This window comes from Calliphora vicina, chromosome 1, assembly GCF_958450345.1.
Source record: "Calliphora vicina chromosome 1, idCalVici1.1, whole genome shotgun sequence".
In the NCBI taxonomy this organism is placed as follows: domain Eukaryota; kingdom Metazoa; phylum Arthropoda; class Insecta; order Diptera; family Calliphoridae; genus Calliphora; species Calliphora vicina.
The window spans coordinates 67,083,439-67,094,764 of NC_088780.1; the positions used below are offsets into that span (position 1 = coordinate 67,083,439).

The following is an 11,326-nucleotide window of genomic DNA, read 5'->3' on the forward strand; positions in this document are numbered from 1 at the left end:
TTCCGTTTGTAATTTCTACATTTTTCATTTCCGACCCTATAAAGTATATATATTCTGGATCCTTATAGATAGCGGAGTCGATTAAGCCATGTCCGTCTGTCTGTCTGTCTGTCTGTCTGTCTGTCTGTCTGTCTGTCTGTCTGTCTGTCTGTCTGTCTGTCTGTCTGTCTGTCTGTCTGTCTGTCTGTCTGTCTGTCTGTATGTCTGTCCGTCTGTCTGTCTGTTGAAATCAGTTTTCTGAAGACCCCAGATATCTTCGGGATCCAAATCTTCAATAATTCGGTCAGACATGCTTTCGAGAATTTTGCTATTAAAATTTAAAAAAAAAAAATTTTAAATTTAAAAAAAAAAATTTTTAAATTTAAAAAAAAAAAAATTTAAATTTAAAAAAAAAAAATAATTAAATTTAAAATAACAATCGAAAATTTTTTTTTTTCAAAAAATTCAAAAAACAACTGGAAAAAAAATTAAATTTTGTTTACCTAAAAATATTTAAAATTTTGAAGTATAATTTGGTGAAGGGTATATGAGATTCGGCACAGCCGAATATAGCACTCTTACTTGTTTTTATTAACGTTTATTTATTTATCGAATCTGCCTTACTTAGGCCTGACAATAAGTAATAAAATCTTATAACTAAAATTAAAACTAAATTCTCTCTCACGGGAGCGTTGATGTTCATATGGGACACATCTTAGCGGGGTGGTAGATCGACTCTACGAAGCCTTGATCTTGTTTGGGTCTGTGTGAGATGTCTTGCAAGCGGGTTCGGGTGGTTCCACAATTTCATGATGTATTTCTTACGGACATTCTTGAATTCATCTTTAACTAACGGTACTTGTAGGTCTCTATGGATGTTCTCATTTCTTATGTACCAAGGTGCACCTGTCATTGTCCTAAGAATTCTCGATTGTGCCCTCTGTAAAAGTTCAATACTGGAATTACTCGCCGTTCCCCACAATTGGATTCTATATGTCCAGATTGGTTTTAAAACACATTTATACAGGATGACTTTATAGTCAAGGCTTAATTTTGATTGGTGAGTAACCAGTGAAGGGTAGACGCTCTTAACTTCATGTGAAGTCTCTTGGCTTCTATATGACGACGCCAGTATCTGTCTGTGGAATGCAGTGTTGCCAAATTGACGGTTTTCCCGTCAAATCTGACGTTTTTGAAATACCAATTGCGGAAAAAATTGCCATTTAGCGGTTAACGTGAAATCTGGAGTTCTTTTAACAGCGTTAGCGTTTTTGCAAGGTTGAGTTATATAGTTTTTTTAACAAAAAACACAACCATGCAATTTGTTTTCGAGAGTCGAATAACGGTTAATAGAATAAGTAGAAAGCAAAAAACAAAAACGAAAAAAATTATATTTCAAAAGAATTGTTGAATTGTAGTGTCTAGCCTATAGTCTAGTCTATAGTCTAGTCTATAGTCTAATCTATAGTCTAGTCTATAGTCTAGTCTATAGTCTAGTCTATAGTCTAGTCTATAGTCTAGTCTATAGTCTAGTCTATAGTCTAGTCTATAGTCTAGTCTATAGTCTAGTCTATAGTCTAGTCTATAGTCTAGTCTATAGTCTAGTCTATAGTCTAGTCTATAGTCTAGTCTATAGTCTAGTCTATAGTCTAGTCTATAGTCTAGTCTATAGTCTAGTCTATAGTCTAGTCTATAGTCTAGTCTATAGTCTAGTCTATAGTCTAGTCTATAGTCTAGTCTATAGTCTAGTCTATAGTCTAGTCTATAGTCTAGTCTATAGTCTAGTCTATAGTCTAGTCTATAGTCTAGTCTATAGTCTAGTCTATAGTCTAGTCTATAGTCTAGTCTATAGTCTAGTCTATAGTCTAGTCTATAGTCTAGTCTATAGTCTAGTCTATAGTCTAGTCTATAGTCTAGTCTATAGTCTAGTCTATAGTCTAGTCTATAGTCTAGTCTATAGTCTATAGTCTAGTCTATAGTCTAGTCTATAGTCTAGTCTATAGTCTAGTCTATAGTCTAGTCTATAGTCTAGTCTATAGTCTAGTCTATAGTCTAGTCTATAGTCTAGTCTATAGTCTAGTCTATAGTCTAGTCTATAGTCTAGTCTATAGTCTAGTCTATAGTCTAGTCTATAGTCTAGTCTATAGTCTAGTCTATAGTCTAGTCTATAGTCTAGTCTATAGTCTAGTCTATAGTCTAGTCTATAGTCTAGTCTATAGTCTAGTCTATAGTCTAGTCTATAGTCTAGTCTATAGTCTAGTCTATAGTCTAGTCTATAGTCTAGTCTATAGTCTAGTCTATAGTCTAGTCTATAGTCTAGTCTATAGTCTAGTCTATAGTCTAGTCTATAGTCTAGTCTATAGTCTAGTCTATAGTCTAGTCTATAGTCTAGTCTATAGTCTAGTCTATAGTCTAGTCTATAGTCTAGTCTATAGTCTAGTCTATAGTCTAGTCTATAGTCTAGTCTATAGTCTAGTCTATAGTCTAGTCTATAGTCTAGTCTAGTCTATAGTCTAGTCTATAGTCTAGTCTATAGTCTAGTCTATAGTCTAGTCTATAGTCTAGTCTATAGTCTAGTCTATAGTCTAGTCTATAGTCTAGTCTATAGTCTAGTCTATAGTCTAGTCTATAGTCTAGTCTATAGTATAGTCTAGTCTATAGTCTAGTCTATAGTCTAGTCTATAGTCTAGTCTATAGTCTAGTCTATAGTCTAGTCTATAGTATAGTCTAGTCTATAGTCTAGTCTATAGTCTAGTCTATAGTCTAGTCTATAGTCTAGTCTATAGTCTAGTCTATAGTCTAGTCTATAGTCTAGTCTATAGTCTAGTCTATAGACTAGACTATAGACTAGACACTACAATTCAACAATTCTTTTGAAATATAATTTTTTGTATTAAAGACAATGAATATTATATTAAAGAAAAGAAAAAATGATATTATAAAAAAGTATTGTAATGTAAAACGCCTTTCAATTCATGTATAATAATTTTACGATTTATAATTACGTATTATCAAAAACAAAGAGCCAGTCTTCTGCACTTTGATTATAAGAAGCCATTGTTCCTACTTCTCTTAGTACAGATTTTGGAACATAGTAATCGAAACAACATTTGTTTGCAAGTTTGAGACCGTATCTGTAATTAAAATTCAATATATTTATAAAAACATTATACTTACTATTTCTAACAAATTTTGAAAAATAAATAATTTGCATTAAAAAAATTAATTAATTAATTAAAAAACCAAATTCACTAAATTTTATGTATATTAAAACTTATTAAACATTATTAAAGCGAAATTTTTCAAATTAATTAATTATGTTCAATTTTAGATTTCATTATACCAACAATTTTCTTTAAGTTTAGTCTAGTCTATAGACTAGACTATAGACTAGACTAAACTTAAAGAAAATTGTTGGTATAATGAAATCTAAAATTGAACATAATTAATTAATTTGAAAAATTTCGCTTTAATAATATGTTTAATAAGTTTTAATATACATAAAATTTAGTGAATTTGGTTTTTTAATTAATTAATTTTTTTAATGCAAAATATTTATTTTTCAAAATTTGTTAGAAATAGTAAGTATAATGTTTTTATAAATATATTGAATTTTAATTACAGATACGGTCTCAAACTTGCAAACTAATGTTGTTTCGATTACGATGTTCCAAAATCTGTACTAAGAGAAGTAGGAACAATGGCTTCTTATAATCAAAGTGCAGAAGACTGGCTCTTTGTTTTTGATAATACGTAATTATAAATCGTAAAATTATTATATATGAATTGAAAGGCGTTTTACATTACAATACTTTTTTATAATATCATTTTTTTCTTTTCTTTAATATAATATTCATTGTCTTTAATACAATATCCAATTTATTGTCAAAATTAAACAATTTTCATTCATGTACTATGTAATTTTTTTTGGATTTCAAAAGGGATATGAATAAAATTATAAGGAAAATCCAAAAAGACTACAAACTAATTCTGTATTTTGTAAATTGATAATACATTTCAATACAATACATTTTAAATTAAAAAATATTTTAAGATTTCAGATTGCAATACATATTTTTAATAATACATTGTATTAATACAAAATCCTCTGATGTAAAAAGACCATTAAATAACAAAATAAAATAATAATTTAATGTTTTTTATGCTATTTATTTGACGGGAATCTAGCGTTTTTGGAAAAATTAAATTTGGCGATTTCTGGCGATTTTTTAGTCTGATTTGACGGAATATTGTGAAAAAAATTTGGCAACACTGGTGGAATGTTTATATTATTTAGTGTGATAGGTGGACAGTCACCCCTTCTGAGAGTAAATGTGATGTGTTTACTTTTGAGTTCATTTACTCGTATTATCCAGTTATTCAACCATATCTCCACGAGTCTCAGATAATTGGCCAATTTCGTAGAAGCTACCTGCGGATCAGCATGTGAGCTAAGAACCTATTGCCGTATCATCAGCGAATGTTGATATGGTAAGTCTATCACACACAGGCAAGTCAGAAGTATGTATAAATAAAGTGTTGGTCCGAGAACACTTCCCTGTGGAACACCAGCTTTAATTTCATAATTTCCTGTTACATAATAGCAATATTTCACTCTATAACCTCGGTCTGATATGTATGACTCCAGCAATCGATGCGTACTTGGTGGCAGTAGACACTTAATTTTGTGAATTAACCCCTTATGCCACACCTTGTCGAGGCCTGGGCGATGTCCAAAAAGATAGCACAGCAGTATTTTTTATTTTCAAAAGATTTTCTGATCTCTCCAGTCAATCGATTAACTTGTTCAATGGTTCCATGTTGTTCACGAAAACCAAATTAATGAACTGGGATAATATTTTGGTTATTTAAATATGACATAATTTTACATTGCAATATTTTCTCAAATAACTTTTATATGCATGGCAGTAGACTTATAGGTCTGTATGAAGACGGCATTGTTAAATCTTTTCCTGGTTTAGGTATCATTATGATCTGAGCAATTTTCCAATTAGTTGGGAAAACGCCTAGTCTAATGATCGCAGAAAATAACACAGACATCACGATTATAGCTATATTCAGTAGGTTTTTAATCATGGATGGCGTAATTTTGTCATATCCTGGAGATTTTTTGTATTTATGTTATTTTTGATAACTTTTCGAACGTCCGCGGGACTTACTCTGATATGATCATCCACTGTCTCATGAACAGGAGGATTTTCCAGTACAAAATCATTGTTGGGTGGATTTGGCTTAAATACATTACGTAGGTGCTCGGCAAAAATTAATGCTTTGTCCTTAGCATTTCTTCCCAATTACCGTCAGATTTTCTCAACGGAGTTTTTCCCTCTACCGGTGGTTTGATGTTACGTGTGGCTTTCCAAAGAGAAAAGTTCGTATGTTTAGTATTCGTCAAACTCTCAATGTATCTTCCGTTTCTGCGATCCTCTTCTAAACAAAGGGCTCTCTTCAGTCTTCTAGTAGCGATCAGCGTTGCCACAAAGAAAATATTTTTCCTACCAACATACACTCTAAAACCTACCAAATTCTGTCCTATACTACCAAAAATATAATTTTAAATAAATATAAGCATTTGATTACACAGGGCAAAAAAATCATTTTGTTGCTATTACATGTGGGTTTGTCATAATGCAATAAATCTGAACAATTTCTGCCTATTTCGATTTTTCATGATTTTTATAAAACAAAAAAATTGGATATTTTTACATAAAAAATATTTTTTTTTTTCAAAATTCAGTCAATCGAAAGAAGAACCATTACCTACTCAATTTTATGTATATGAACGAATTCACTTAATTGTGAATAAATTCGAAAATAATTAATCGATAAGTTGCTATTATATTAGGGTTTGTCATAAATTATGTTTTCGTTCTGCAGCAGCATTATTTATGTGGGAGCAGTGATTTAATATTGTTTTGAAACATACAATGCAAAAACAGCTTCCATATTTCACCTGCAACGAATCAAAAAGTTGAATCCACTCACTCCTACATTTTCGCTTCGTTTTGCAACTTTATTCACTACAAAAAAGTAAAATTATAGATGTTTTATTCATATTTATTTTCTATCATTGCCGTTTGATGTTTGGTTTTCTCCATCAGCATCAATTGCCAGTCTTGGAGTTATTGAAAGATATCTAAAAATACTACATATTTTAACTATTAAATAAAATTGTAAAAAAAATAACTGTTTTGCGGCCTTTTGTTTAACAAATACAAGTGTTTGTTTACATTTAATTTACACTGACACTATGATTTTGATGTTTTTCATATAAATGCAAAGATGTTATACATTTAACGGCGTTAAGTTCAATAATCAGGGTTTCCAACTATTTTATTTCACACATGTTTTTTATTTGTTATCTTTAAATTTAAAAACTATAAATTTTAAAAATATTAATTGTATTTCCCACCAAAAAATTAAAAAAATTGAACAAACCAACCAAACTACCAATCGTTGTACTTGTAAATAAAATCTACCACTTTTGGTCCAATTGGACCAAAGCGGCAACGCTGGTAGCGATGGACAGGCTCTGCTTTGCAGCAGGTGATCTATTTGTTGCCACTCTCTTCTAAGCTTTCTCTTTTCGAGGAGCAATCGTTCAATATCTGAATTGGAAATATGCATTTTTGGCTTTCGATCCTTTAATGATCCAGAGCCGAAATAATTAATGACGTGAAGTCATTGACGCATTCGTTTATCTCTCCCTCACATTGTATATTTGGATTTGTGTGGATATGTGTGGATATGGCTACTGATGAACCTTTTGTATTTAAGCCAATATGTTTTGTAAAACGGAATATTTCCTGCAGATTTTGGTATATTTTTCCCATAATAGGTGATTATTACGGGTGAATGGTGTAACGAACCTCAAGTAGCTTTTTTTGTTATCACTGGTCTGCACACCTAGCTCTGCTTCGGACGTAGCTCAGGGAAACGGGCGTAGGTTGTGATAACATATTCGGAGGTTAGTGTTACTTTAAATTTAAAATATTTTATGTGTGCAGAGGAGAAAAGTTAAAGAAAAGAAGAAAAAGATATACAGATTTTCTGCTGTACTGCGAAGAAATGATGTTAATTTTCCTCTAAGTCATACCTATAAAACTTCTATTTTTTTTCAGCCCATATAATATATTGCTACCCTACACTCTACATTTCATCAACCATATCAAAATAATTTAGGCAATCATTTTCAATCCAATCATTTATTTAAATAAAAAAAATTAAAATTATCATTTCTAGTATTAGTAACTAAAAATAAACTAAACACTTTTGTTTAATAAATTATGTTTTGCAATAATAGTAGAAGGGTTCTTTCCTATAAAAATTAAAAAGAAATAACAATTCCAATATGTTGATCTCAGTGATCAATGAACGAACATTAAGGTTCAATACATAATGCAAATAAAAATATTCATATGAAGAGAGAATGGAAAACATTTCACTCACTGGAAATTACTTTTATAATTTAAGAGAAATTAATTTAATTTTGTTTTATTTAATTTAAGATCATTTCATTCATAGATTTTGGTTTTGGATTTATGAATGAAAGGTTTTCCATTTACTATTATATATTAATAATAAAAAAAAATAAAAGATACTATATGTGGAGACTTACATGTTTTTTTCCCCACGCAGTCAGCAGTTGATTCGGTGGATACATGTTGCTGGAGTTGTTGTTATTTTTATAAATTAGGGTTTTTGTTGTTAAAATTTGTGTTTTGTTAGGAATTTATATTTTGTATTAATAGAAATATAGGTATATGGGATTAATATAAAATATTTTAATATTAAATGTTTAGTGTAGATAACATAATTGTAATTATTTTTAAATTCATCTTTAAATTATGTAATTTATTTTACTTGATTAGTTTAAGTTAGGTATAAGGGTTTAGGGAATAAAAAAAAATATTTAATCTGACATTTATATAATTACAATTTTATATAAATATAATATAAATTGGTTTTTAAATAAGATAGGATATTAACGTAAGGTTAGGAAAATATATGTTTTAAATTTTGATGAGTTGGTAAGTACAGTAGGGTGTGAAATTTAGGATATGGAAGTATTTTATTTTCTATTTTAAATTTAGTTTTTAAGTAAAGTAGGGTGTTAAAGTAAGGTTAGGAAAATATTTGATTTAGATTTTGATGAGTTGGTAACTATGTTAGGGGGTGAACTATAGGTTATGTAAGTAGTTTATTTTATATTTTAAATTTAGATTTTAAGTAAAGTAGGGTGTTAAAGTAAGGTTAGAAGATTAGGTTTTCATTATTATATTTTAGGTATTGGCAAAATTAAACGGTGATATTGTGTTCTATTGATTTTTGTGTTCGATTGAAAGTTAGGAGATTTTGTATTATATAACCAGGCTTAGGGACTACATCATCGATTCAGCAGTGTACCACACCAGGTTAGACACGTTCTGGCACTGAAGCTTCTTTTCTAAATTCCTCCAGGTTAAGGTTGGAATTGGTGTGGTGTAACTTTTGACGGGTTTTTGGTACCTTTACCCACAAGTTTAAATGAAGGACAGTGGCTTGAAGTCCTCTTTTAGTCGCAAAGCTTTTTATAAGTCACAGTTGGGTGCAACAAGAAACTATCATAGATGAAACTATTGATAATAAAACATTCGAATTACTATAGAATACCATATCGCTATACTTTACCGAATATACTCACTTTTTGTAAAATACTTTCCACATATAATATGAACTGGTGGTTAGGTAACCAACACGTGAGTGGAAGATTCCGAAATGGAGGTTTTGAAATTATTTGCCCTTTTTTTATTAATTATTAGAGTTTTTATAATTGTTCACGTTTTATTAATTTTAAAATATTAGAAAACAAAATGTCACAACTTTGAAATTTCACTTTGTTAAATGAAAGAAATTTTCGTTAATTACAAATCACTCGGGCGACTTATATTAGAATGTTCTAGCGCTTGTACAAAGGAATGTGCGGAGCTCTTAGTTACATAAGAATGAACGTGCAAAATTTATTTCTTACGTCATTCACTCCACTTTTTCATATTTTGTTTTGTGCTACAATCATTCATTGAAGAATGTAATCATTCAAGGTAGATTATTAAAAAATATAATGATTTTGTAGCTCTTTTTGCATCCGTTATATTTGAATGTAATATTTGGATCTTTGAATATATGTTCTTCTCATCACCACCCCTCACAAAATAGATGTTTATTAAGGGAAACCGAAAATTAGCATCTGAAAAAGGGTGAGTGAATAAACAAAATTATTCATACCCAGCGTATAGATGTTATTATGTGGATTCATGAAAGATGAAACTATATTGTAAACTATGGGTAATATTAATTTTCTCTTTGTTACCATATATATTTTATGTGGTATGTAGATTTATTGTTCGTTTCTAAATCTTGTAAAATATAATATGAATTTCCACATTTTTCTATTACTTTACACTTAACTCCTGTGGGTGCCAACTTTGCATTAAAGTGCTTTAAAAGATTGCTCTGGGCAAAATATCTTCTCGTTACAATTTGACCAATTGTAAATTGTCTAGATTTGGACCTAAGGTTATACGTGTTTGCATTTTTCTCGTATGAAACTTTCATTCGGCTCTTAATTGAATCCCTAATCAATTGAAATCTATCCTGACGGTCAATGGGTGAAGTAGATTCTGTTAGGAGACCTAAATTTCTGAGGACTTCATAATCGTTACAATGGGTTACATGTTTTGACCAAATACAATGAAGTATGGCGAGTACCCCAAACTCTGGTGTATACTGTTTCGCAAAGCACTATTTATTCCGCTCAAGTATGAATCCCAATTTCACTGATCACTGCGAATATACGAACGAAGTGCCTCATTAACACACTTATTAACTAGTTCACAGTCAAAGATATTTTCCTTAAGATAAGCGATTATAAGTTTTGAATTCAGTTTTTTCAGGGGCTTTAAAAATGAACATTTCGTGAAGTGGTCTAGGATAATGAATATCCCTATGAAATCAACGTATAGACGTTGGAAGGGTCTCTCTGATTCCGCCATTTGTCCCATGGGAGGTCGCAATGTTCTAGTTGGAGTCTTAGACGTAGTACATAAATCGCAATTGGCAACATATCTACGAATATCTGCCACCATACCTGGCCAATAGAAGTATCTACGTACTCTGTCAAGAGTTTTAGCAATACCTCCATGGGATGCTGAATTCTGGTCATGAGAAGCCACTAGTACATCACTTCTTAAGCCTTCTGGTACCAGTAATATTCAACCAAAGCAATCATTTTCCAATCCAGTATCAAATTCTGTTCACTTGTAAATAAATTTACCTATTACCTTTTTTTCGAAAAATTCAGAGTCTAGATCAATGATAGGTAGAGATTCTATTTCCAGCGTTTCTACTATTGGTTCATCATGGTCAAAAGAACGAGATAATGCGTCCGCAACTACATTCTCACTCCCTTTCCGGTGCTCTATCGAAAAATTAAAACCCTGCAGCTTGAGCGCCCACCTTGCCAACCTTCCACTAAGATCTTTTTGGCTCATGAGCCATTTATGGCTGGCATGGTCCGTTACCACCGTAAATTGCTGTCCTTCAATATAAGAACGGAATTTCTTTATAGCAAGCACCACAGCCAGGCACTCCAGTTCAGTAACGGAGTAGTTTCTCTGGGCTCGGTTCAATTTGTGAGACATGAACGCTATTGGACGTTCATCCCCACATATGTCCTGTTGAGCCAATAGATCCCCTACTCCGTACTTACTGGCGTCGCATTGCACGATAAATGGTTTGCTGTAGTCAGGATGGGCAAGGAAGGGAGCTGTGGTCAAGCTTTGCTTCAAAGTCTCAAATGCTTTTTGGGCCTCGGGATTCCAAGCAAAGGATTTTTTCTTCGATAAGAGCTCCGTCAAGGGAAATGTGACTGAGGCATAGTCCGCAACAAAGCGCCTATACCACCCAGCTAGACCTAAGAATTGTCGCAATTGTCTTACTGTTTTTGGGATGGGATAGTCAGTTATTGCCTTGACCTTGTCGGGGTCAACCATTATGTTCCCGTTGCCTACCACATACCCCAAATATTTCACCTTGCTTAATCCAAACTGAATCTTTTTAGTATTGATGGTTACGCCAGCTTTTCTTAATAGATATGCAACTTGTAAAAGGTGTACGATGTGTTCTTCCAGAGAATGTGATACCACAAGCAGATCATCTAAGTATACGAAAACATGGCTTTTTAGATCGTATGAGATTACTTTGTCCATCAATCGGCACATAGTTTGTGGGGCATTGCACAGCCCAAAAGGCATCCTCACAAACTGATATAGTGGCCGATTGGGGACAG

General features: G+C 31.7%; 1 protein-coding gene across 1 annotated transcript; it reads right to left on the reverse strand.

Moving 5' to 3' along the window:
* Positions 1-2,980: 2,980 nt before the first annotated feature.
* LOC135949448 (uncharacterized) lies at positions 2,981-11,030 on the reverse strand. The gene is made up of 2 exons (XM_065499022.1): positions 10,504-11,030; positions 2,981-3,113 (listed from the first exon to the last, which is right to left on the reverse strand). Exons 1-2 carry the CDS (start codon positions 11,028-11,030, stop codon positions 2,981-2,983), a joined length of 660 nt encoding a protein of 219 aa, XP_065355094.1.
* Between the last annotated feature and the right edge of the window lie 296 nt (positions 11,031-11,326).